Here is a 27,299-nt window from a genome sequence, read left to right as displayed (position 1 = left end):
AAAGTCTACCCATGGCTACAAAATGCAAGTTAGGAATGTGATGGAATACTTCTCACTTGCCTGGATAAGTGTAGCATCAACAATACTGAAGAAGCTTGAAACTATCCAGACAAAGCAGCTCACTAGGTTGACACCACATCCACAAACATTCACTCTGTCCAACACCGTTGCTCAGTAGCGATGAGCAACAGTATGTGCCATCCATGAAATGTATTGTAGAAGTTCACCAATGCTTCTTAGACAGTACCTTTCAAACTCTCAACCAATGAAAGACAATGGCAACAGATATATGGGACACCACCACCTGCAAGTTCCTCTCCAAGACACTGATTATCCTGACTTGAAAATGTATTAGTGTTCCTTCTGTGGTACTCAATCAAAATCCAAGAACTCCTTCCATAAAAAATTGTGCAAGTATATGCGCCAAATGGGCTGCAATGGTTCAAGAAAGCAGCTCACCACTGCCATCTCAAGGGCAAACTTGGAATGCGCAAGAAATGTAGGCCGAGCCAATGATACTGACATTCCATGAATAAATTTTTTAAAACTACCATTGTAGGTATTTTTAATAATAGCCTTGTTCAAATGTTGGGGATTGTTCCAATTGTAATATTTAGGATGCAGAATTGACTATAAGTAAGACAAGTTTCCAAATTCTGATATCCCTTGTTAGTCCTGCCTCACAAAGTAACAATGGATTACTGTAGCTTTTTGTGGAAATTTATTTCAGGCTGCTTCTCTGTGCATTTCCATACCTACACACTCCCTCCCTGCACTACCAATGCTGCCATCACTATGACCAAGGCAATTCCCGTCGTTTGTTTTTTCTCAGGAGCACTCTACATTGTGATATTATTCTTCTATTGTCTGAGGATTCCACATCTCTCACTGTGAAGCAGGTCCCCAAGTTCACCTTAGCATCCTTTCACCCATTATGTGACAGTCTTTGAAAGTTTTCCAGTTTCAGGGTCTTCCACTTCGGACACTCCATACCAGAAGGCAGTTTTTTTTTCCCTCTGCCATGCTCCCATGTCAAGGAACTGATAACTTGATTCTTTTTGTATAGGAACTGGATATGTGGGATAAAATATTAATCATATGGAACAGCAGCTAGTATTCAACCTAAAACATTTGGTTTAGGCAGCCCACTGAGACGTGGATATCTGGCACCAACTGGAGGGCATCAGTTTGGAGCAGATCAAATATGGTTTGGTCTTAAGATCTTTGTAGCCTGATGTAATTAGTTCACATATTTAAGAATGAAAAATAAAATTGTTCTTGATGTCTTAAAGAGTGAGACTCTGCACACTTCAGTAGCAGAATAGTATATTCTGTTGATATTGTATAATTTTCCTATGTCTCATAAAACATGGACTCATTTGACTATAGTTGCTAGTGATGTTATGGAGCATGCGATAGTATCATAAGATGCAACTTTGTACATTATCTGGAGGTACCGAGACCTAGATCCAAAGGATAATGCCAAATTGAAAAGCTATAAGAGGTAACTAGTATTTTGAAAATTGTCTTAAATGGTTGCTGAAGCCAAGTCAATTGTGACATTTAAGTGGGGTAATTTGAAGAAAAATGTTCAAGAATACAAGAACAGGGCAATAAAATAAGTGTTATAGCTATTTTAAAAGGGAAAAAAATGTAAGACAAAAACCCTGTTACAGACATTATTAGATTAATTAAGTTCACCTCTCTGTATGTAAAATAAGGATATAGAGTCATAGAGATGTACAGCATGGAAACAGACCCATTGGTCCAACCTGTCCATGCCAACCACATATCCCAACCCAGTCTAGTCCCACCTGCCAGCACCCGGCCCATATCCCTCCAAATCCTTCCTATTTATATACCCATCCAAATGTCTCTTAAATGTTGCAGTTGTACCACATCCTCTGGCAGCTCATTGCATACACATGCCACCCTCTGCGTGAAAAAGTTGCCCCTTAGGTCTCTTTTATATCTTTCCCCTCTCACCCTAAACCTATGCCTTCTACTTCTGGACTCCCTGACCCCAGGGAAAAGACTTTGCCTATTTATCTTATCCATGCCCCTCAATTTTATAAACCTCTATCAGGTCACCCCTCAGCCTCCGATGCTCCAGGGAAAACAGCCCCAGCCTGTTCAGCCTCTCCCTATAGCTCAAATCCGCCAACCCTGGCAACATCCTTGTAAATCTTTTCTGAACCCTTTCAAGTTTCACAAATCTTTCTGATAGGAAGGAGACCAGAATTGCACGCAATATTCCAACAGTGGCCTGACCAATGTCCTGTACAGCCGCAACATGACCTCCCAACTCCTGTACTCAATAATCTGACCAATAAACGAAAGCATACCAAATGCCTTCTTCACTATCCTATCTACCTGCAACTCCACTTTCAGCTATGAACCTGCACTCCAAGGTCTCTTTTGTTCAGCAACACTCCCTAGGACCTTACCATTAAGTGTATAAGTCCTGCTAAAATTTGCTTTCCCAAAATGCAGCACCTGTCATTTATCATCCATCTGCCACTTCTCAACCCCTTGGCCCATCTGGTCTAGATCCTGTTGTAATCGGAGGTAATCCTCTTCGCTGTCCACTACACCTCCAATTTTGGTGTCATCTGCAAACTTACAAACTGTACCTCTTATGCTCGCATCCAAATCATTTATGTAAATGACAAAAAGTAGAGGACCCAGCACCGATCCTGTCACACTTCACTGGTCACAGGCCTCCAATCTGAGAAACAACCCACCACCCTCTGTCTTCTACCTTTGAGCCAGTTCTCCCTGTATTCCGTGAGATCTAACCTTGCTAATCAATCTCCCATGGGGAACCTTGTCGAACACCTTACTGATGTCCATATAGATCACATCTACTGCTCTGCCCGCATCAATCTTCTTTGTTACTTCTTCAAAAAACTCAATCAAGTTTGTGAGACATGATTTCCTACTCTCAAAGCCATGTTGACTATCCCTAATTAGACCTTGTCTTTCCAAATACATGTACATCCTGTCCCTCAGGATTCTGTCTAACAACTCGCCCACCACCGAGGTCAGGCTCACCGGTCTATAGTTCCCTGGCTTGTCTTTACCGCCCATCTTAAACAGTGGCACCATGTTTGCCAACCTCCAGCCTTCCGACACCTCACCTGTGACTATCGATGATACAAATATCTCAGCAAGAGGCCCGGCAATCACTTCTCTAACTTTCCACAGAGTTCTCAGGTACACCTGATCTGGTCCTGGGGATTTATCTACCTTTTAACTGTTTCAAGACATCCAGCACTCCCTCTGTAATCTGGACATTTGACAAGATGTCACCATCTATTTCCCTACAGTCTATATCTTCCATATCCTTTTCCACAGTAAATACTGATGCAAAATATTCAGTTAATATCTCCCCCATTTTCTGTGGCTCCACACAAAGGCCGCCATGCTGATCTTTGAGGGGCCATATTCTCTCCCTAGTTACCCTATTGTCCTTAATATATTTGTAAAACCCCTTTGGATTCTCCTTAATTCTATTTGCCAAAGCTATCTCATGTTCCCTTTTTGTCCTCCTGATTTCCCTCTTAAGTATACTCCTACTCCCTTTATACTCTTCTAAGGATTCACTCGATCTATCCTGTCTATACTTGACAGGATGTACATGTATTTGGAAAGACAAGGTCTTTTTCTTAACCAAACCCTCAATTTCTTTAGTCATTCAGCATTCCCTATAGTTGCCAGCCTTCCCTTTCACCGTGACAGGAATACACTTTCTCTGGATTCTTGTTATCTCATTTCTGAAGGCTTCCTATTTTCCAGCCGTCCCTTTACCTGCGAACACCTGCCTCTAATCAGCTTTTGAAAGTTCTTACCTAATACCGTCAAAGTTGGCCTTTCTCCAGTTTAGAACTTCAACTTTTAGATCTGGTCTATCCTTTTACATCACTATTTTAAAATGAATAGAATTATGGTCGTTGGCCCCAAAGTGCTCCCCCATCAAACACCTCAGTCACCTACCCTGCCTTATTTCCCAAGAGTAGGTCAAGTTTTGCACCGTCTCTAGTAGGTACATTCACATACAGAATCAGACAATTGTCTTGTACACACTTAAGAAATTCCTTTCCATCTAAACCTTTAACAATATGGCAGTCCCAGTTGATGTTTGGAAAGTTAAAATCCCCTACCATAACTATCCTATTATTCTTACAGATAGTGGAACTAATACTGGCATTGTTGGAACATAAAAGAAAATGTGAGCAATAAAACTTTAATATTGCATATTTGAGTATTTGTTCTAATCTAAACCCCTTTCTTTCAGTTTTTGCAAGATACACTTGATGCACTTTTTAACATCATGATGGAGAATTCCGACAGTGACACTTTTGACACCTTAGTGTTTGACTCTTTGGTAAGTTTCATTTTTCAAGTTATTATTTCCTTTTAACATAGATCCTTTTAAAAAATCATAAGTTCTGATTATGAATTGATTCATATTTTAACCATGAATCTTTGAAAAATATTCTTAGTAATTGATAAAGGTATACTTGGCTATAAATCCAGTTGTTAGCCATTCTTTTTCTTTCTTTCTTTTGTAGAGTAGTAAATGCCCATTTTATTGATGGTGGTAAATGTTGAGAATTGTTCTGACTTATGGCTTTGAGCGCAGCGCTAAACAGATTATGCTTTTATTATATCCTAAACTGCTCATTTAAGTATCGATTTTTTTTGAATGGAACTTATTTGATGCCCACTTCATTGGTGCTTTTGATGATACAGTATACAGTTTAAATTTAATTTTCCTGCTTGTGCTTATCATGATTAAGTGGTACAACAAAATTGGTTGCATCACAGAATTTTAAAGATGACATGTCTCATTTAATCAATTTAGAAATTTTTGTTTGAGATGCTTTCAGAATTAATTTAAAGCAGAGATTTCTCTATAGCATTTGCATTTTATATTTTTATTATTTATGTTGTGAGCTTTGTTATAACCTTGTTCTTAAATGATGGGGATTACTCAGTTGAAATAAATATTTGAGGTTTATTTTATAACTTGCTTTAAAGCAGTATTTTAACAATGACCATAGATACTGCCATGGTATAGTTTCATTGGTTGTTCTTCAGAATCTTAGTCAAATAAATAATTATTCATTCTTAAATCTGCATGTTGAATGTTGACGTGACGTTATTCTGTCCAGAGTTTGCATACAAATATAAATATTTGCTCCCCGGATGTTCAGAATGTTAATAGTAAATCAAGGGATGTCATGAAAATATATACATGACATATGTAGCCGTTGTGCTGATACAATGGAAATACAGCGCTGAAATAGGCTGTTAAACGTGTTGTGCCTGTGTTGGCTCCACAACGGACCTAGGGCCACTCCACTGACTTCTGCCATCAGTTCTGTACTTTCTACTTGATGCATTTTGGGAAATTGAGCACATTGTGCATTAGGATCTTCTTTCAGATAACATAGTTAAGGCTTTTTCTGAAAAAAAAATTCCCAAGGTGGAAAAAAAGTGGAATTTCGATAAATTAATCCTGTTGATTTCCTGGTTGCAGTTTATTTACAATTAGTTGCTTTCTAATTATCTCAGAAATTTTCCTAACTCTCTACTTCGACACCTACTGTTTTACTTTGAAAAAAATGCTCAAACTGGAAAAGAGAGAACGGGGCTTGTGGGTACTATTAGGGATTTAGGGGACAGTAATGACTTAGGGTATAAGCAGAAAATAATAAAAGGGCAGCTCAGGTTATGTGAGCTGAGAAGGTTGGAATGTAAAAAAATACTTTGCGGCTTTTGTGCCTTAAATTAATATCTCCTTTATGTGGCGGAGTGTCAAAATATTGTTTGACAGACTTATGTAAAGTTGCAATTTAAAAGTGCTATATGTGCTTTAATGCAAGTTTTTTTTTAGTTTTACAAGCAGCAAAATCATGTCTATCTTTGCAAACAAAATAATGTTAACTGTAGCAAAGTTATTTTAAAATCAGTTATTTGGTGTTGCAATTTCATTGCTTTATTTTTGCAATCTAATTTGCTGTCAATTGCACATCAAGCAGTAAAATACAGACGTAAGTTATAGTCTCAATGAGTGACTGCTGTTTGTTTCAAACCTTTTACCACAATACAGGTATTTATTATTGGACTAATTGCTGATAGAAAATTTCAACATTTCAACCCTGTTCTTGAAACCTATATCAAAAAGCACTTTAGCGCAACCTTGGCTTATACGTAAGTGTTTCAAGTGATGTCTGCTTTAAATTCTGCATGCAGATTAATATCTTCTGATAAGTTGGCTTTTTATGACAAAAGCTCGTGTTTTTACTGTTGTGATGTTATTACTGGAGAAGTCAGATCGCAAACTGAAAACTGGCTATCTCATGTTTGTTTTGTTTTTGACTGCAGAACACAAGTTCCTTCAAGAAAAGGAATGAAGATAAACTTGAACTAACCAGTATACTTATGGCACAAACTTAAAAATGTTGAAATGCGGGGTCAATTATAATCCTACTAATCTCTAAAAAACATTTCTTTGCAGATTCCAAAACATTTTGTACAGTACCTAGAGCACCCCTTATATTAATAGATACACCAGAGTTTCCAATCCTCTAACATGTCAATAGATTTAATTTGACGGCAACTCCTAGTATGGAAAATCTGATTGCATGTAATTTTGACTTGGACAATTATGCTCCTTTTTTTTTATCTGGAGACTCTACTGAGATGGGTAATCTGAGATGGATATCCATCTAGTCTGACACTGTATTTTGATCAATAAAGTGCTTCACAAACTTAAATAAAAACAAAAATAACTGCTGATGCTGTAAATCAGAAACAAAAGCAGAAGTTGCTGGAAAAGCTCAACAGGTCTGACAGTATCTATGGAGAGAAATCACAATTAATGTTTCTCATTGAGTGACCCTTTCTCAGAATTGAGCTTTTCTAGTCATTTGTGCTTTTGTTTCTGATTTACAGTATCTGCAGCCATTTTGGCTTTGGAAAGGTAGGCTGTTGCAATTTGCAGACAGTAATATTGACATTGAACATAACTTCCTTTCTTCTATGAGGTTATTAGTCTTGAGAATCATGTCACCAAATAGAAATCATGAACCAAAAACAAATTGCTGGAAAAGCTCAACAGATCTGATAGTATCTGTGAAGAGGTATCATAATTAACATTTCCCTTTGAGTGACCTTTTCTCAGAATTGAACTTTTTGTTTTTGGTTCCCAAATTTTTATTTCGTGACATGGCTCTGCTTCATTGAACATAGCTTCCTTTCTTTTATGTCAATAATACTGTTTGCATGTTGGAAAGGCCTAGTTTGCTTACAAATCCTAATAAGAAAATGCTATCCTGGATAGTGTAAGGTCTGTTGTAATTAAAACAATCTACTATGTCATGTTAATGGTTACTGGAGTGTAGTGTGAATTGAAATTTAATTCTTTTAATTAACAAATTCACCAATCTTACCAATCTTTTCAATGCTTTGTGTTCTAAGCAAAGAGTTTCTAAGATGGGGTACTTATGGAAATTAAGCTATTTACAAAAAACCTCTAATGACCATAATCCTTTTATTGCTGATCTCTCAGCTTATACTTAGAGTAGAATGAATAGAATTTTAAAATTCTGTCTTTCCTGCTAGATGCTAGGAACCTAATGGCAATGAAGTCAGAAAGTTTCAAAACAGGCAGGTCTGTAGTCCAAGTCTTCCCCATATTTTTGTTTAACTTTCAATGCCAGACTTAGAGTACATATGGATGCCTGGAGGAATTAACAGATAGCAGCATTGGAGTACTCCTATGATCCTGTGCAGCTGATGAAATTTAAATTAGATTCATAAATCTGGAATTGAAAACTAATCTCAATAGTAGTGATCGCAAAAACTATTGATTATTTTTAAAATAATCACCAAGTTCACTAATGTCCTTTCAGGAAGCAAATCTGCCATCTTCATTTTGTCTGGGTTACGTGTGACTCGAATTAATAATAAAATTGTTCACTCTTAATTGCTGTCTAGAATGGCTGAGAAGTCATTCAGTTAAGTGCAAATATTGATGTACAACAAAGTTTGCTCTTGCTAGTGGCATCTATAACCCATTTACTACAATAAAATATAGTCATTTGGTTTTGTAGAACAGTCTGTCATTAGTGTTTTTGAAGAAAATGAATTGTTTGGTTTAATTCTCTCCAGAAACAAGATGTGTAAATGGTGCATTGAACTAAGTCTTAATTTTTAATCAGGAAACTTACCACAGTGCTGAAAAATTATGTGGACAATTCAGAAAAACCTAATGTGACAGATCAGCTTTATAAAGCGATGAAATCCTTAGAATATGTCTTCAAATTCATTGTTCGTTCCCGAATACTCTTTAATCAGTAAGTATTACTTCTTAAATGATTCTATTCCTAATGCACACATGAATCCATTGAAAAATGTATCATCATATATTCTAAGGGCTGACTAAATAGATTTTATGAATTGAAAGTCTTTTACATGGGTAATTTTACCTGCAGAAACTCATAGTGGTTTCCATATTGGTGCACATATTACATGGCTTAAAAGATCATAGAATTTAGGCATAACTGGTTCACATATGAGTTAAATACACCAAGTTTTTGCCAGGAATAAGGGCACAGATCTATCAGTGTGGCAGATCAAGGGCAGTGGGTAGCAAATCCACTTATAGAGAGTGAGTGTATGTCAGGTCTCCTGGATCTCCTATGTTCTTCCATCAAACTTTCTATCCTAATGAATCTCTATACACAGAACTCGATTAGTCAATGTGAGTATCATTGTTCAGGGATCAAAGCATACATTCAGATTTTCAGATGTTACTTTTCTTATTTTATTAATTGAAAAATATTTTGATTGTCTTAAAAATCCTCACTGCGTTCTCCTTTGTACTATCTTTTGTGCAATTCATTTTTATGGAACAATACTAGTCTCACACAGAATTAAAAAGCTCTGATTGGATATTCTTAAAAGTGCTTTATCTGTCATGTATAAGAATCTATGCATTAGTTTTTTTTTAGATTAGATTACTTACAGTGTGGAAACAGGCCCTTCGGCCCAACAAGTCCACACTGACCCACGCCCCACCCATTCCCCTACACTTACCTAACACTACGGGCAATTTTAGCATGGCCAATTCACCTGACTGTGGGAGAAAACCGGAGTACCCGAGTGCATTTGGGTAATCTTAACCTAGCTCCTCGCGGGCAGAGGCACAAGCCATATAATTTTTCTTAATACAATGCTACTTATGAAACTTTATCATCAACCTACTCAGAAATGCATATCTCACACCTCAGGAATGGGTGAGATTTGAAGCCAGGCCATCTGGCCCAGAGATAGGAACATACCACTGTGCCACGAGCCATTATGATATTTTAAAACTTTTGTTTAGGAGTTACAAGAATGGTTAGTATGGGAAATAGGTAAATACCCTACTGATTGCTAACACTGGCTATAGCAATGAGAAGTGCTCTTGAATACTTGATAGAGTATGTAGTATACATCTAATCATTATCTTTCAGTTTGGCAATTGATTGGTTATTTAGTTGTCTTTGAGGGGTGACTTTAGACAGGTTTATAAAATCATGAGGGCATGAAGAGGGTGAGTAGTCAAGATCCTTTCCCTAGGTTGGGAAACTCGTCCATCTTAGGACAAGCCAGACAGAGACACGCACGAGAATTCCTAGAAGCATGGCATTCCAATAGGAACTGTATCAGCAAAATACATTGATTTGGACTTCATTTATCACCCTCTGAGAAAAAGAACAGAAACTGACATCGCCAATCCAAGGAAACCAAAATACACACACACAAAGTGGGTCACTAACACTAGTGCTTCACTGGAGGCTCTCTGATGATGTTACCAAGTATGGTGTTGAAACGTCTGAAAATGAATCTTCCAGCTCAGCGAGCAGACATAGATCCATATTGTGTAATAATAAGGAAGTTATGATGCTAAGCACTGGGTATAAAGGCATCACATATATTACAGATACAATTCATGAAAATGGTTCTTTGGTTGAGCTATTTAAGTTTGAAATTGTCCCTTGTGTTCAGCAATGTGTAGGTTAGGTGCAATAGTCGGTTAAGTATAGGGTCGGGGGGGAATCGGTCTAGGTGGGTTACTCTTTGGAGGGTTTTTGTGGACTTGTTGGGCCAAATGGCCTATTTCTACAGTGTAGGGATTCTATGATTCTTACGCAACTACTATGTAGGAGCTGAGGCTGTTGTCTTTGGAGACGGTTGTTAAGAAATTTCTTCTTGTTCATCAACATTAGGGATAGATAGGAGAAAACATGACTGTTGGCAGTGGGATCACGAACCAGAGGATACCAATCTAATGAGCAAATACTTTTATGTTGAAAAGTATTACCTGATTTTGTGGCAGCTGATTCAGTTGAGGCAACATAAAGAGAATTGTATGATTATCTGAGGAGTAAAAAAAATTGCACTGCCACATGAATTGAGATGGTGAAGTTTTGGAGAGATCTCATATGGACTATTTGGGCCAAATGGCTTTCTTTTCTGTTGAAATCATCTGTCATACTATAAAGAATCATATTAGATTTTTTTTAATTTCTTGTTTGAGTAGCAAACAACATTTGAAATTAGATTCCTGGGATCTTACTGTTTTATGTATGTAACTTAATTTGAGGTTTGCACTTTAGAATGCTTGAGTTTGCTTGTGGGAGGTTTATATATACATTTCATTCATAGACAGGATTGTTTTCTTGTTCCTGTTCCACCTTTATATCTGTGCCAAAGTCCATCTTTGTTCTGTTTACTCAAGTTGAGGTCCAATTTTATGGAGACCAGAATCTTATCAATATGTGTTGTTCTATGAAGGGCAAATGACTTGGTTCATTGAACTACCCTGGCAATTACTACATATTAGACTTTAGTATAAGTTTTTGATCAAACATTGCATTTTCAAGATTCAGAATTATGAGAAATCCTGGTAACATTGCTGAATGAATTGAGTAATAAATCAACTGTTGTAACTGATGGTTTACCCACGCATGAGTCCAAATAGGGAATTGTGGTCTGCTGGTCACGTAATAGCATACATCATATCTGAGCTTGACACTCTTCTCCACTGCTAAATACACTTGCTCAATTTCCAGCTGCAATACGAGAACACTGATCAGGATTGGGAGGTACAGCTTATTTTGTTTGATATTATTTTTCTAGCTTCCTGCTCCTTGACTGCTTAAGTTAGTTGCTTCATTTCTGTTGATATTTTGGGTGAGACCAGATAAGTCAGATCTTGAAACTCTTTGAATTGACTTGGTATCAGTCCAGCTGTAATATTTGTCTTTTGAGGCATTAGGGGAGCCAAAACTTTAGATTTTAATTGTAGTGGATATAATTTCTGGCATGACCCCAATGTCATCATTTCTGAACTACATTCACCATTTTAGCTTCAAAAGTACAGTTGATGTGTAATTTATTTGTTTTCATGAGAAGTAAAGATTGCCCAAAGTTATATATTGATTAAACTCTACCCACCGTATCTTTTGTGCTTCTGAGGAAGGGCCACTCAACCTGAAACATTAACTCTGATTTCTTTCCACACGTGTTGCCAGACTTGCTGACCTTTTCCAGCAGTCTCTGTTTTTATAGCTTTTGTGGCTCTGTTTTGTATTTTACCAATTATAACAAACCTGCACTGTCATTTTCCATTTAAGACAGGCAGACACATATTTGTATTTCAGAATCTGTTCATTTTTCCTCCTTTTGTTTCAATGCATTCAAATTGAAATCTCCCTGTGGTTTTACACTTGAATATTTGATATGTAATACATCCTGTTTTGCATTTTGAATCAATCAAGCACATATATTTTCAAATTTTGTTGCCATTTTGGATAAAACATTAAGTTGCCTGTGTATATAGTTATATATAATTATATACTCGTGAAGGTGATGCTATAAGAGACTGTCACTGTTCAAAGAGAAACCCAGAAGTTTAATGAATTGACAGAGCATTTGCCATCAGTCATTTCCATTTGTAAATGAAAACAAAAAATGAAAAATGGTGTTATATAAATGAAATAAATCAATTGTTACCACCATATATAAAATCAGTTAAGTCAGTTCTACTCTTTAACTTTCCCTCCTAAAGTTGCCTTATTCATTTCAAAAATCCTGAAATTCCATTCATTTCTTCACGGGCCAATTCAAATTTATACCAAGCTTTCTGGAATTCACTTTAATTCTGCTAACAATTAAGAATTAATCCAGCTATCCTTAAGGCAAAATTCTTTGGGAGTTCTTCCATTCGGAATTTTAGTTATGCAACTTCCCATTTTTTTCTTTAAAGGCCTTATATTGGCAAATGTTTCAGGTATTTTATGGATTGCTGGCTGATATGCAACTGCCTCTGCATTGCTTTCCAAACTAACTTGGTGGCTACTTTTCGTCATGAAGATCTGTGAGGATCGCACTAGATTCTTCCAACTGGTTTTCCCTCATGTGATCCAAATTTAGATAGTATCCCAGCAGCATTCCACACTCTTTTGAGTGAAGCACATGCCTAATTGATTAACATTTATTTTGTTTTGCTATCCCAACTTGATGCAAAACAATCTAAACCTAGATAAAAACTGCAGCTGTTTCGGTCTATCCCCAACTCATGCTTTATGGCCATGTGACGTGCTTTGGCGTAGGTTAAACATTAATGCAAACAAATTATTTTACTTTAAACACAGTTCTTTGATTCTTAACTCATGCAAATAACTTTTATCTCTGATTTAGTATCACAGTGCTTTGTTTCAGAATTTCTATCTTTTAGCTTTTATGCAATAATGTTTTACATGAAAATAAAGATAACCTCTACCTTTTTTGTGTTGCTTTCAGCAGTTTCTGATTATGTTTGTGTTTTGATTATATAAAGAAAATTTATGTGCATAATTTTCAAAAACTTTATTCGGGTAATGTTTATGTCACAAAAGCAGAGCATTCGAAATGCTGGACATTGACCATTCCTCCCAATTTCATATCAAATGTTTTCTAAGCAGAGAGAAATAGGACCATGTCAGTTAGAACTTGTTTTATGTTCTGCAGGTGTGTATTAAGCTGAGTATCTTTCCTTACTCTATTTTAATCTAGAACAGTGATAAGCAATTTTAATACTAAAGCAAAACACTTCTAACTTTTAACTGATTAATTGCATTTATGTTCCAGCAAAGAGAAAAAGTACTTGTTGTCACTTGAATTCATTTTTAATTGAACACTTGTTGCACACATTAAACTGTTTATGTTTTCATACACGACTGTATGTGAGAACAATAGGGAGAGAGTAAAGAGCTCCCTTCTGTAAGTTATCAGTTTAAACATGGGCATACTATTTTTTTCTTACAGGAAAGAACGATGACATACTATTCATTTTCAGTTTATACAAAATTGCCAAGAATGATAAAGAATTCAATCTTTAAAATGTCAAAAATATTGTTGGAAGACCATATGATTCATAGAATTTCATTTGGTCACTATTATTCTTAGTGTGGCATAAACATCCTTATAGTTATGAAGTTGTCAATATTCTATTTCACTGAGTTCTACTTGCTATCATGTTACCTACACACTCCATCATTCACTCATTCACAGTGCTTGTTTTCAGTTCCCTCATTCTCTCCAAGAATGGGTTTCTCCTTTTTAAAAGTGTGACAATGGTCCTTAGCCTCTGTTTTCAAGGCAATATTAACTCAAATTCATATTTGGCAATAACTGTATTTTATGCCCCTGGCAATGACATTTCTTAGTTTGAATATAAAGAAAAACAAAAGAAGCATCTTTTATGGAGGGTACCAATATTTGTTATTTCATTATCATGTTAAAACTACATTGAATTTCAAATACACCAAATAAATCTAAATATAAAATAAGACTTTCTATATTTTCTTTTACTACTAATTATCTTTTATAAAATAGAAGGTAGATGATAAATGATCCACTTTAACTCTGCGATCAGTGAAACCCACAGTTTATGGAACAATCTATTGCAAGATCAAGGTTGAGTTATTAGTAAAGACTTCTCTTTTAAATGCTTCATTCAATTTTCAATTTAAAAATACATTAAGACCAAAACATGCAAATAATGAATTAATAGTGAAACAGATTATATTCTTCCCTTTTTGAATTCTGAACAGCTTTTATTTTGATAAATGCTTATATCTTCAACCTATAGCCTTTACGTTCATACGCCAAGACTACTTGATGGCATACTCCAATTTTCATTTTCTGCACATCAGCAAAAGTTGTAACAAGAAATAGTATTCACTTCAGATGAACAAAAAAATAGTGTACCTTATTAGCACTGCTGCCTCACAGCGCCTGAGACCCGGGTTCAATTCCCAACTCAGGAGACAGACTGTGTGGAGTTTGCACGTTCTCCCCGTGTCTGCGTGGGTTTCCTCCGGGTGCTCCGGTTTCCTCCCACAGTCCAAAGATGTGCGGGTCAGGTGAATTGGCCATGCTAAATTGCCCGTAGTGTTAGGTAAGGGGTAAATGTAGGGGTATGGGTGGGTTGTGCTTTGGCGGGTCGGTGTGGACTTGTTGGGCCGAAGGGCCTGTTTCCACACTGTAAGTAATCTAATCTAATCTAATCTTATTCCAGCATATCGGTTTCATTTGTTGTAAATGCTTGGTTTCATCACCTGATGTGGTCACATGTATGTAAGACTTCACTATTGGTACTAGAAAAGAAGAGTTAGAATAAATGGCATTCTAAAATTCATTTTTATAATTCTATTTGCTTTAATAATTTGTGTTTGTGCATGTAGAATATACCAAAAAAATCTATGTTAACCACTCAATGTTAATAACTAGGAATAGATAATTGATCAAATATATTTGCTTTTTTCTTTACATACTGTAACTAAATCTTAAGATGTAGATAAAATGTTTTTTTTTCAAGGTTGTATGAGGATAACGGAGAAAGTAACTTTATGGATTCCTTGAGGCAGCTCTTCAGGTCAATCAATGACATGATGAACAGTACTTCAGATCAGACAGTAATAGTTAAGGTAAATCTTGCCTGACAATCTAAAATCATGAAGCTTCTCTGTTTAAAAAAGATTGCTTTTGTGAGTGTCTTTAATGTTGTTTCAAAAGCTCATGCAGTGTAAACAGATGTAAAATGCTCTAATTTAGTTGTTTATTTATGTGTATTATTTTCATATATTGGGGATATGTTATATATTTATGACTTTATATATTGTTATGATCACTTTAGAAATCAACCTTTTTTTTTAAAACAAATGAATTTGTCAGTGACCAACAGAAAGAACTGCAGGAAAAGATTCTAAGAATTTTACATTGACAAAACAAAATAAGCATCGACTAAATATTAACAGGCAATAAACATATCAATAGTACATGAAACTAAACAAAAGGTACTTCCCATTAATTAACTTTAGTTGAAATACATAATGATACATTTTACATCATGTTCCCAAACAATACACAACTTTGAAGGTTAAATCCCAAGCTCCTCTTGAATTTTTGCCAATCATTTTTCTCCTTGGCGTGCCAGGTAAGTCCTCCATTGTTATTTGAAGGTTGTTCAACACGGTATTCTGAGATTCCCCAAAACAACTTGCAGCAATAAAGCTCATGCCAACAATTTCTTGTTCCTAAGATATCTAAAATCCTGTCTCTTTGAATAAAGAGCCACTTCCCAATAGCATCCTGCTTATGGCTATTTGTGTGCTGCCACAGCAGCAACTGTTTCTGTCTCTTGTCTTGCTCTCTGTCTGTATGTGTTTATCCAGGGAAAAACAGCTACTCTTGTACCAAGGTATGAAAGCTTGTGAGTTGATCTTTTTTTGTCCATTATGGTTATAACTGACTATGTGTAGACTTTGGTCTGATCACACCAACTCCATTTAAAACAATGTGTTTTTATGTTAAATTGTAAGGAGATGGCTTACATAGTCCTTTTATAAAATCTTGCATTTATAGCCATTTATTAAAATACACAAATTATCAATGTATGTCCAAATATGTATTTGTTTATATATTATAAAAAATATACAATAATTGTGCCAAATTCACTCACTGTCAATATTGTTTCTGTTAAGAGAAAGTAGTGAAGGGCATTGAAAAGAATTGTTGAGACATCAGCACAAATCATTTTGGTTTACATGTGAAATAAATCAAATCAATTTCAAAAAGCAAGGGTGAGCAAGTAGACAAAGGCCCAGGTTTCTCAAACAGTGGTGATGTTATGCTGCGCTCCACTGACCTTAAAAAAAACACTGACTACAGATGTCAAACAGGTTAAACGCAAATCAGATTTAAAAATGATTGTAGACTGCAAACTCCGTAGTAAAGAACACTGATAATCTTTGTCACTAATAGCAAAATAAAGATTTGACCATGTAGATGTGCTTTGAAGTAGAAGCTAGAATACCATAAATTTTGAAAAATCACACAACACCAGGTTATAGTCCACCTGTTGTGTGATTTTTAACTTTATACATCCCAGTCCAAAACTGGCATCTCTAAATCATGACATTTTAAAAACACATGATTTTAAATATCTATGATTTTTTGATCACAATGGAGGAATTTGACATTCAGCATTTGTAAAATGCTACTTTATCTCCAGGGAATACTGCAAGATACTTGATCTTATTCAACAAAATGTAACTTTTTCAAGGGTTTAAATAGCAACACTAATAATACAAAAAGTTGGAAGTTCATGTCAAATCAAGTGGTTTCTAAGATTCCCTTGCAGAGACTTAACAACTTGTGAAGGAGGAGAAAATCATTGACAGTAGCTTCCGGGTTCCCATTTTAACTGCATCTGTGGGCACCAGAAGACACTGTCACTTTCACAGCTCTAAAGAAAATGAATACTGACAGTTTCACCATCAATACATCCATAAAACCTCACTGTTTTTAAACTGTCCAGGACAGTTTGTGCTTTGGAACAATGGTCTTAAATCAGCAGTATCGAAGTGTGTGGTGCTGGAAAAGCACTACGCCAGCATCAAATTCTTTGACTCTGATCTCCTGCATCTGCAGTGCTCACTTTCTCCCAGTTAAATAAGCAGTATGTTAGATGCAAGAAAACTTAAGGAACACAGGTATTTGAACCCGAAAAATAATTTCAACCTGGCCATTATTTTTGAGTCCTGCAAAGCTTTTTGCTCTGGCTTGCTTAATCCTAGCCATGATGTTCTGCCAATTTATTTCTGGGTTGATGGGACTGTTCTGTGAAGAGAGATTGTGCATACTGGCCCTGTATTCTGTAGAGTATTGAAGAATGAGAAGTGGTCACCTTGAAGCCTCTAAAATAGTAAAAACGATAGAGTACCTGAAAGTAACATGTTTCTCCTGTTTGTTTGTCTTGAACCAGGGATCACAATTTAAAAATAGGAGAGATGCCATTAGGAGCAATTTTTTTAAAAAAATGTTGCTCAAAGGATTGTGAATCTTTGGAAATCTCTACCCCAAAGGGTTCTGGAAGTTTATTCTTAGAGTACATTTAAAGTTGACATTGATTTCTGATTACCAGTGGTAGAAAGGATTATGGGAATAGTGTAGTGTTTGATTAGCCACAATTGTATAAAGTGGCTCAATCGGGCAAATGGACTACACCTATGAAGAAGCTAAAGGACTGCGGATGCTGGAAATCAGAAACAAAAACTCAGCAAGCAGATTTGACAGCATCTGTGGAGCAAAAGCAAAGTTAACATATCGGATTGGTTTTGGACTCCTCTTAAAAAAAAATAGATTGTGTAGGTATGAAAAGATTGATGTATATATGCTGATGATAGAGTAGATGAGGGAGGAGGAGGAAATGATACTTAGAGATGAAGCCCAGAGAGAGAGAGGATAAGAGTTGGTTAGATTTAAAAAAAAATGGGTAAAGGTCAGCCTAGGGGAAAATCATGAGTAGCTGATAATGGGATGGTTGTGGTAGTAGCTTGTGTGCTAACAGCACCCAATGTGTGGTGTTTAGGTTAAGGATATGGGAGAAGGTGCTCAGCTGTAAAGCTTATTGAATTTGATATTGAATCCTGAAGGCTGCAGGGTCTCGAACAAGATGCTGTTTGACATCTTGCGCAGAGTTCACTGGAACACTGCAGCAAGCCTGAGACTGAGGTATTAGCCAGGAAACACGGTGGTGTGTGGAAGTGGCAGACAACAGGAAACTTGACCATTTTTGTGGACAGAACATAGGTGTTCTGCAAAGCTGTCACCCAGTTTGCATTTCATCTCCCCAGTGTCGAGTAGACCACATTTTGATTAGTGTATTCAGCAGACAAGATTGAGTCAAGTGCTGATAAATCATTGCTTCGCCTGGAAGGTGTTCCTGGGGCTTGGATAGTGAAATGAGTAGAAGTAAATGGGCAAGTGGTACGTATTCTGTAATTGTGTGGAAAGGTGCCATGGGAATGTGGGCAGGTGTTGGGAGTGGAGTACGAGTGGATCCCTGTGGAAGGCTGGCAAGGGAGGGGAGGGGAATGTGTCTGGAGATGGTGGAAATGATGGCTAATGTTCCTTCAGATATGGGATGGTGGATGAGGACAAAGAAGATTCTATCACAGTTATGTAAGGGAAGAGAAGTGGTGAGGACCAAAATATGGGAGATGGGTCAGACACAGCTGAGGGCCCTGCCAACTATGGTAGTTGGGAATCCTTGATTGAGGAAAAAAACGTGGATATTTCAGAGACTTCCTTGCAGAAACTGGCACCATTGAAACAGATGTGATGGAGATGGAGAAACTGCGAGAATGGAGTAGACTCTTTGTAGGATGCCCTGTGTGAGGACATAACTGCGAGTCGGTGGGTCTTAACTCTGCTTTTTCTCCATAAAATGTGTCAGACACAGAACATAGAACAGTACAGCACTGCAGAGACACTTTGGCCCTCGACGGGGTGCTGACCTTTTATTGTACGCTAAGATCAAACTAACCTACATACCCTTCATTTTATTATCATCCATATGACTGTCCAAGAATTACTTAAATGTCCTTAATGTATCTGACTCTACTACCACTGCTGGCAGTGCATTCCACACACCCATCACTCTCTGTGTAAAGAATCAATCTCTGACATTTCCCCTAAACCTTCCTCCAATCACTTTAAAATTATGACCCGTTGTGATAGCCATTTTTCACCTGGGAAAATGTCTCTGACTAATCTCTTTATCTACGCCTTTCATGATTTTCTACACTTCTACCAAGACACCTCTCATCCTTCTTCACTCCAATGAGAAAAGTCCTATCTCCCCCCAACCTTTCTTCATAAGACGTGCCGTCCAGTCCGAGCAGCATCCTGGTAAATCTCCTCTGCACCTTCTCTAAAACTTCCACATCCTTACTGTAATGAGGGGACCAGAACTGAACACAATATTCAAAGTGTGGTCTCATCAGGGCTCTATAGAGCTGTAGCATAACTTCACGACTCTTAAACTCAGTCCCCCTGCTCAAGAAAGCCAACATGCAATATGCCTTCTTAACATATCTATCAACTTTGCAGGCAACTTTGAGGGGTCTGTGGATGTGGACCCCAAGATCCCTCTGTTCCTATACACAGTCAAGAATCTTGCTTTAAGCCCTGTATTCTGCATTCACATTTAACCTTCCAAAATGAATCACTTGGCACTTTTCCAGGTTGAACTCCATCTGAAACTTCTCAGCCCAGTTCTGCATCCTGTCAGTGTCTCTTCATACTATCCACCACTCCACCAACCTTTGTGTCATTGGCAAACTTACTAATCCACTCTTCCACTTCCTCATCCAAGTCATTTATAAAAAATCACAAAGAGCAAAGATCCCAGAACAGATCCCCACAGAACACCATTGGTCACTGAGCCCCAGGCCGAATCCTTTCCATCTACCACCACCCCCTGTCTTCTATGGGCCAGCCAACTCTGCATCTAGACAGACAGGTTTCCCTGTATTCCATGTCTCCTTACTTTCTGAATGAGCCTACCATGAGGATCCTTATCAAATGCCTTGTTAAAATCCATGTACACCACATCCACTGTTCTATCTTCAACATGCTTTGTCACATCCTCAAAGAATTCAGTAAGGCTTGTGAGGCGTGAACTGCCCCTCAGAAAGTCATGCTGACCATTTCTAACCAAACTATGGTTTTCCAAGTATTCATAAATCCTGTCTGTCAGAATCCTCTCCAATAATTTGCCCACCACAGACGTAAGACTGACTGGTCTATAATTCCCAGGAATATCCCTATTCTCTTTCTTGATCAAGGGAATAACATTTGCCACCCTCCAATCATCTGGCACTAATCTAATGGACAGCGAGGACGCAAGGCTCATTGCCAAAGGTGCAGCAATCTCTTCCCTTGCTTCCTTAGTAACCTTAGGTTTATCCCATCTGGCCTAGGGGGCTTATCTATCGTATGTTCTTCAAACTTTTCAGCACATCCTTCTTAACATCAACCTGTTCGAGCATATCAGCCTGTTTTATGCTGTCCTCACAAACAACAAGGTCCTTCTCAATAGTGAATGGTGAAGCAAAGTATTCATTAAGGACCTTCCTGATCTCCACTGACTCCAGACGTAAGTTCCTTCCACTATACCTGATTGGCCCTACCCTCACTCTGGCCATCCTCTTGTTCCTCACGTAAGTATAGAATGTCTTTGGGTTTTCCTTAATCCTATCTGCGAAAGCTTTTTCTTTCCCCCTTCCAGCACTCCTAAGTCCATTCTTCAGTTCCTTTCTGGCCTCCCTTTCTGCAGCTGTGACACTATCCCTGATCAGCAATGCCGCTCCCCTACCTCATTTATCTCCACTCCCCCCTCCCCCTCCCCACTTCTATTCTTTTTGAAACATCTAAACTCGGGAACATCCAACAACCATTCCTGCCCTTGCGATATCCAAATGTCTGTAATTGCCATACATCATACTTCCAAGTACTGATCCATGCTCTGAAATTCGTCACCCTTATTCCTGATACTACTTGCGTTAAAATAGGCACACTTCAATCTATCAACTGTCTATCCTTCCTCACATATTCTCTGCATGCTGTATCTAGCTGCTCAGACCTACTGAATTTTTCCAGCAATTTCTGTTTTTGTATCTTTTTCTATGATCTTGTCTGGTCTGGTGAAGACTAGTATGTTCAGCCTCTACATAATTCAGTCAAGGGAGAAACTTCACAATTATCCCCATTCTCAGTGATGAAAGACTCCAGCATGCTAGTGCAAAATGTGAAACCTTCAGCCACATTTGTAAGCCTTTAGCCAATTTCATTCACTCCCTCTGATATCAAGAAAAAAATGAAGGTACTGGCTACTGCAAAGTTTAAGGACTGTGACAATGTAATACTGAAGCTTCTGCTCCAGTGTTTGCTGCACCCTGGGACAAATTGTGTATTGTAATCTACAGTATTGTGGAAAACATTGAACAAAATGAAGGGCAAATCTAATCTGGTTAATTACCACCCTATTAGTTTACCCACAATCATTATCAAAATGATGCAAGGTGTCATCAAGCGTACTATCAAATGACAATTCCTTAATAATAACATGCTCACTGACACTCATTTTGGGTTCCAATAGGCTCATTTAGCTCGTGACCTCATTACAGTTTGTTCCAAACATGGACAGAAGAGCTAAATTTGGCAGGGGTTGGGGAATGGGGATGATTGTTCTTGATATGAAGACAACATTTGACTAAGTGTGGCATTAAGGTGTGCAAAGGAGTCATGAGGATGATTATACGGGGTCAGAGTGATACCTGGCAAAAGAGAAGATAGTTGTGGTTGTCAGAGGTTCATCATCTCAGCTGTAGGGCATCGCTGCAGGATTTTCTCAAGCTCATATTATATGCTCACCCATCATAAGCTACTTCGTCAATGACCTTCCTTTTTTCATAAGAAATGAAGTAGGAATGTTCACTGATGAATCATTCAAAACAATTCCTGATTTCTCTCACAGCCTGTATTCAAATACAAGAAAATTTAGATAATGTTCAGGAATGAGCTTGTAAGTGGGAAATAATATTCACACCACATGTGGCAATAATGACATCTAGCAAGAAAGAGTCCAACTAATGGCACTTTGACATTCAATGGCATTATCATTGCTGAGACCTCCAGTATCAAGGAGAAAGTGAGGACTGCAGATTCTGGAGATCAGAGCTGAAAATGTATTGCTGGAAAAGCGCAGCAGGTCAGGCAGCATCCAAGGAGCAGGAGAATCGACGTTTCGGGCACGAAGAAGGGCTCATGCCCGAAACGTTGATTCTCCTGCTCCTTGGATGCTGCCTGACCTGCTGCGCTTTTCCAGCAACACATTTTCACCTCCAGTATCAATCAATGCTGATATAGCATTGACAGTAAATGAAACTAGACCTGAGAAATATATACTTGGGCTTCAATTGCAGGGCAGAAGCTTGGCATTTTATGAGTGACTCCCCAAAGCTTGTCCAATGTTTACAGCTCACAGTTGGAATACTTCCTGTTTCCTGGATGTGTGCAGATCCAGCAATATCTGAGAAACTGACACCATCCATGACAAAGCAAATACCATGAGGTTGCTTTCTGATTTAATCTTCACTCCTTTCATCGATGCATGTTGGCAGCAGTATATATCATCTACAAAATGCATGTCAAAAAATTCACCAAGGTTTCCAAGAGAACAGCTTCCAAACCAACAATCTCTACCACCTTGAAAGACAAGGACAGGAGCAAGTGGTGTATCACCACCTGCAAATTCCTCTCTACGCCATGCACCATCCTGACAAGGGACTATATCACTAATCCTTCTCTGTTGCCGGGGCAGAAGTCCTGAAACTGATTTCCTAATAGCGCAATATATCTGCACCAAATGGACTGTAACCATTTCAGGAATGCTGATTGCCATTGTCTTCGTGAGAGCAATTACTTACGTATAATAAATGATGATCCAACCGAGGATTTCCACATCAACAAATGAATAAACAGTTATTTTCAGTGTTTCAGACATTTGGCTCAATACTGCATCAACACTTTTATTATCAGCAGGCAATCCATTTTCTTAGATGCAATGTTTCCAAGCCTGATTTTTTTTTTAAGCTGTCAATAATGTCTTTGCACTGAAATAACAGAGATCATGTAACTGTGATTTTTCAGGAACTTTTCAGTAATACTTCAAAAAAATATTGTTTAAATTGTCATGTCAAAATAAAAGCCATCTGCAAAAATGGGATTGAGGGCTGTCAATTTCTGTTCCAAACTAAGTGTATCTTATCTATGATGTTTATAGGGAGCAGCTTTGAAATACCTGCCAACAATTGTCAATGATGTGAAATTGGTATTTGATCCCAAGGAACTTAGGTAAGAACTAAGTTGCCTTAATGCGTTTCTAATTACTTAAGTAGGCTTCTCTTGTTGAGTGCAAAACAAATCTGATTGTTTGGAATTATAAGTTATGTTTTAGATTTTGCCCACTCAGAGTCAATTAGTGAACCAGTTTGCAATTTTACGATTCATTTGTGACTTGCAGTTCCTGCACCTAGCTGGTCCAGATTTTGAATTACTCAGACTGCCGCATCTGTCAAACCATTCCTTTACTGTGTTTATTGCAGCAGGGCATCCAAGGTGCCATCCAAAAATAAATATTTTCTGCTACCCATTTCATAGATTGGCAAGCTCTTCTTAGTTGTTGCCCCACCTGATTTCCTGTCATGAAGCCTTTCAAGTTTCTGGCCTCTCTTCCTGGAAATAGAAATGGGAGTCATTATCTGATTAGATTTGACTTGGGTAGAAGTATTGCAGATTTTGCTAGTATTGCAATATTGATTCTTTTAATACAAAGACAAGTTGTCTTTTCAATGGTCAAACTGTCTGACTGATGTGACATGACACTTGAATCTGTAGGGTTGCTTGAGGGTGTACTATGGAAGATAATTGGTCTCCTGACCACTTACTGTGTTGATAAACAGTTTCAATGGCTTGCATTGGGCGACACAGTGGCTCAGTAGTTAGCACTGCTGCCTCACAGCGCTAGGGACCCAGGTTCAACTCCCGCCTCGGGCAACTAACTGTGTGGAGTTTGCACATTCTCCCTGTGTCTGCGTGGCTTTCCTCCGGGTGCTCCAGTTTCCTCCCACAGTCCAAAGATGTGAAAGTTAGGTGAATTGCCCATAGTGTTAGGTGTAGGGGAATGGGTCTGGGTGGGTTGCTCTTCGGAAGGTCGGTGTGGACTTGTTTCCACACTGTAGGGAATCTAATCATGACTGACCATCTTGAGAAAGGAATTTACAAACTACCCTCAATGTAGTAGGAGGGTATAATGTTGAGTGCCTTAAGTGCGCAGGGTAGTAGCACTCGTCATACGTAATGGTGTAGTGTATTGAACAATAAGGGACTCATGAAATGGAGTGGGAGATGCCATGTGGAAATGCATTCACTGACATTGACCATCTCAAATTGATTAGACTTTTTGGGCTTTTCTGTTAGGTTTTCTACAGCATGAATTCATCTCCCTAGTCACCACCTCCCTTCTGTGGGTTATTTCTCAGGATCTCCTACCTCACTCTCCTTTCTTGTCTGTTTCTCCTTCTCCTGCTCCTTCCCTGCTCCCCCTCACTGAGTTTTAAATAGCTTTAATTTGATGTAGTTACCTTCTAAGAAATCTGCTCTTCAGGGAAACTGGCAAAGCTGTATATTGTCTCTGCATTCAACAAAGTGCAAAACAATCAGCTGGCTGGCAGATACTTCACTTACTGTATAGTCATGTAAATGAGGGCGCTACATTTTGTTTCCTGCCTCCAACAGAACTAACATGGGCAGGTCATAAATAACAGCTAATGTAAAAATAATGTAGGTCCATTTTTAACCTATGTTCTCTTGTAATGTGTATTTTCAATATTGCCCGTTCTACTAATTCCATAGAAGATTTGTAAATAGACCTCTATGGAATTTATCTTTTATGGAGAGGTGTTTATTATGGTACTTGACAGCTGAGATAGCAATTGCTAATGTTTCAAATGTGCAAAGAAAGTAATTGTCAAGCTTTGAAAAGTTTATGAAGAGTTGCATGTTTTTAAAATTGTTTGTTTGAAACTTAAACTCTTAACTATGTGCTTTGTGTTTTGGTATCCATGCATAGACTTCAAAATGTCAGATTTAAAAGAGTAAAGCATCCTTAAATATTTTAACTATAAAAATATGAATATGTGTTTCAAACATTTAGTTTTAAATATTGAGTTATAAGAATTATAATCCAGTAATGCCATATCACAAAATTATGTTGTACTTTTCGCTGTGTTGTCTGGTAGTGTTGGAATTTTTTGATAAATTACATGATTGTTCTGACGTTCTTGTGGTCAACCTCAGGGATTTTAAAATATTAAGTATTCTTTGATAGTATACTTAGGGCCTAAATTTGGTCATAATTTAATTGTGGCTTGTATGATTGCTTTTTTTTGTACAGTAAACTATTTACAGATTTTATCCACAAAGTTCCATCAGGCAGACTTGTGCTTCAGAAGCTGTACTGTTTGATAGAAATAGTGCACAGTGACCTCTTCACACAGCATGGTGAGTAAGATTTTCTAGCAATTAAAGTGGCATTTTTATCCTGCTAAGGTATCTTTCAAATTTTGAATTTGCTAGTACTGTGTTGATTTGAAGGAAATTAGCATTGAGCTAATTAAATTACCTTTGAAAAGCAATATTTGGCATCACAGTTTCTTCAGTTTTCTGCAGAATTAAGCTCGAGGAAAATGTTTGTGTGCCTGTAAACAGCTTCGAGTCCCATCACTGGATTTCTTTTTTTAAAAAGTCGAGAAACTCCAGAGCTGAAGAGTGCATTAACCATGTGCAGTGTGTAAGGTCCTGATGGGACTTGACGATCTTGATGATAAAAAAAGATATTTCCCCTCATGAGAGAGACTAGAACTTGGGAGCACAGTTTAAACATGAAGGATAAATAATTTAAGTCAGAGGTGATGATACATCTTTTCCCCTCAAGTGTCCTTAGTCAGTGAAACTCTTTTTCCCCAGAATAGAGACTGGGTCACTGAATATTTTCAAGGCATTGGTAGATTAGTTTTTGATTAACAAGAGAGAGAGCACGAGAGAGAGAAAATGGTCAGCAGATATAATATTGAGAGAGAGGGGACACCAGATAAAACGCGCAAGACCAAATAAAACACAGCAAGAAAGGGAAAGCACAGGTGCCAGATAAAACACCTCATGAAAGAGAGCAGACGGACACTAGGTAAAACAGAGTGTGACACAGTGGGCACGACTTCCCCCAAAAGAAAACAAAAGTTAAAAAAGCTAAGGAGAGTGACATCAGCACAAAGCAGAGGTCTGATTGATCGGTGCTGATTCTTATTCTATGGCAGGAAGAGGAATTAACTGTTTAGTGAGTATTTGTTAATTGGTTAAAGCCTATTTTATTCTTAAAATTTAATATTAGTATACACATTTGTGACAGAGTTAATATAATATACAAAAATCAACAAACGCATGAGTAATGTAACTAAATTAATTAAAAATTCATGAAGAATGGCAGTATAGGTGTTTTTAAAAGCTGCAGTTTGTTGGAACTCAAAGATACCACTGTGATCAAGGGAAAACATATCTGTGCTAAGTATTTACAGTTTGACTAACTGCAGCTCAAAGTTTATGGAGAGGCACCTGGATTCTTTTACCAGAAGGCGATCAGACCTCAGAGTGGGTGTTCCAATATGGTCAAGGGGCTGGAGGATGAGGTGAGGTAGGCAAGGACTCAGGACAGGAGTTCTGCCTCTGCGGTTATGGATTCATAGAGTCACAGAGATGTACAGCACAGAAACCAACCCTTTGGTCCAACTTATCCATGCCTAGCAGATATCCCAACCCAATCTAGTCCCACCTGCCAGCACCTGGCCCATGTCCCTCCAAACCCCACCTCTACATATACCCATCCAAATGCCTCTTAAATATTATAATTGTACTAGCATCCACCACTTCCTCTGGCTGTTCATTCCATACACATGTCACCCTCTGCGTGAAAAAGTTGCCCCTTAGGTCTTTTTTAAAATCTTTGCCCTCTCACCCTAAATGTATGCCCTCTAGTTCTGGACTTCCCCATCCCAGGGAAAGGACTTTGTCTATTTATCCGGTCCATGCTCCTCATGATTTTACAAACCTCTATAAGGTCACCCCACAGCCTCTGACGCACCAGGGAAAACAGTCCTAGCCTATTCAACCTCTCCCCATTGCTCAAATCCTCCAACCCTGGCAACATCCTTGTAAATCTTTGCTGAACCCTTTCAGGTTTCACAACATCTTTCAGATAGAAAGGAGATCAGAATTGTGTGCAGTATTCTAACAGT

The 27,299-nt window shown here is 37.8% G+C and overlaps 1 protein-coding gene across 2 annotated transcripts in view; it reads left to right on the top strand.

Annotated features, from left to right (window-relative positions):
* Positions 1–27,299, top strand: part of dock1 (dedicator of cytokinesis 1) — a 594,554-nt gene that overhangs the window by 153,502 nt on the left and 413,753 nt on the right. For both annotated transcript variants that reach the window (XM_060841973.1, XM_060841974.1), the window contains exons 20-25: positions 4,298–4,387; positions 6,119–6,219; positions 8,232–8,366; positions 14,921–15,029; positions 23,234–23,304; positions 25,406–25,512. In XM_060841973.1, the coding sequence (XP_060697956.1) occupies positions 4,298–4,387; positions 6,119–6,219; positions 8,232–8,366; positions 14,921–15,029; positions 23,234–23,304; positions 25,406–25,512 (613 nt within the window). The remainder of the gene's footprint in view (positions 1–4,297; positions 4,388–6,118; positions 6,220–8,231; positions 8,367–14,920; positions 15,030–23,233; positions 23,305–25,405; positions 25,513–27,299) is intronic.

Source organism: Hemiscyllium ocellatum, chromosome 22, assembly GCF_020745735.1.
Source record: "Hemiscyllium ocellatum isolate sHemOce1 chromosome 22, sHemOce1.pat.X.cur, whole genome shotgun sequence".
NCBI classification, from domain to species: domain Eukaryota; kingdom Metazoa; phylum Chordata; class Chondrichthyes; order Orectolobiformes; family Hemiscylliidae; genus Hemiscyllium; species Hemiscyllium ocellatum.
The sequence above is the reverse complement of the archived record's forward strand: the minus strand, read 5'-3'. Positions and strand labels throughout refer to the sequence as shown.